We start from the raw sequence: 639 nt of genomic DNA, 5'->3' as shown, positions 1-639 counted from the left end.
TACTTACAGAAGGAATGAGTATATGGGCGGAGGGATGTCCACATCGAATAAGGTCATCCATCGCGATGGAAATGATCAGACGCATAATATTAAATGTCAAAACGTCACGCGGCTCAGCCAGCGTCTAAATGAAGATACTCAGAGACATGACCAAAATTACCCTGGCGAGGACGGAGAGGAGGTTTGTAGCATAGCGTCGCGGGGTGAGGTGGGAAGGAGTCTCCCGCACGATGTTGACGGCCACCGCCACCTGCACGCGGCGCATCTGTTCCCTGGAGAGGACACGCGCGGGGAAAGTGATGAGAAGTAATGACATCGCCAACATCGAACATGTAAGGTCATAACGACTCTCTAATATAAAGTGATGATGATAGCACAAAAAAGAGACAAACAACTGTGATTGAATAAATTAACAAGCTTAGAATGAGTAAAGAATTGTCTATAGGACAGCTGTCACTTATCCACAAATAAGACCCAAATTGGAAGAACCGGTATGTGATTCTGAGATTTGCATAACTATTTTTTTACAAGACTATTCGAGAACCAACCGCACAGCAACGCGGTGTCGGGTCACACGCCATGTTTTTGTTTATATTTCTCAGCAGCATGTATTCCCGTCTCACTGTAGGGTGTTGCGTG

At 45.9% G+C, this 639-nt stretch overlaps 1 protein-coding gene across 1 annotated transcript in view; it reads right to left on the bottom strand.

Moving 5' to 3' along the window:
• Positions 1 to 639, bottom strand: part of LOC119584997 — a 10,429-nt gene that overhangs the window by 5,251 nt on the left and 4,539 nt on the right. Inside the window, exon 2 of the mRNA XM_037933607.1 lies at positions 161 to 272. Within this exon, the coding sequence (XP_037789535.1) occupies positions 161 to 272 (112 nt within the window). The remainder of the gene's footprint in view (positions 1 to 160; positions 273 to 639) is intronic.

The sequence above is a fragment of the Penaeus monodon genome, chromosome 19 (genome assembly GCF_015228065.2).
Source record: "Penaeus monodon isolate SGIC_2016 chromosome 19, NSTDA_Pmon_1, whole genome shotgun sequence".
NCBI lineage: Eukaryota > Metazoa > Arthropoda > Malacostraca > Decapoda > Penaeidae > Penaeus > Penaeus monodon.
The sequence above is the reverse complement of the archived record's forward strand: the minus strand, read 5'-3'. Positions and strand labels throughout refer to the sequence as shown.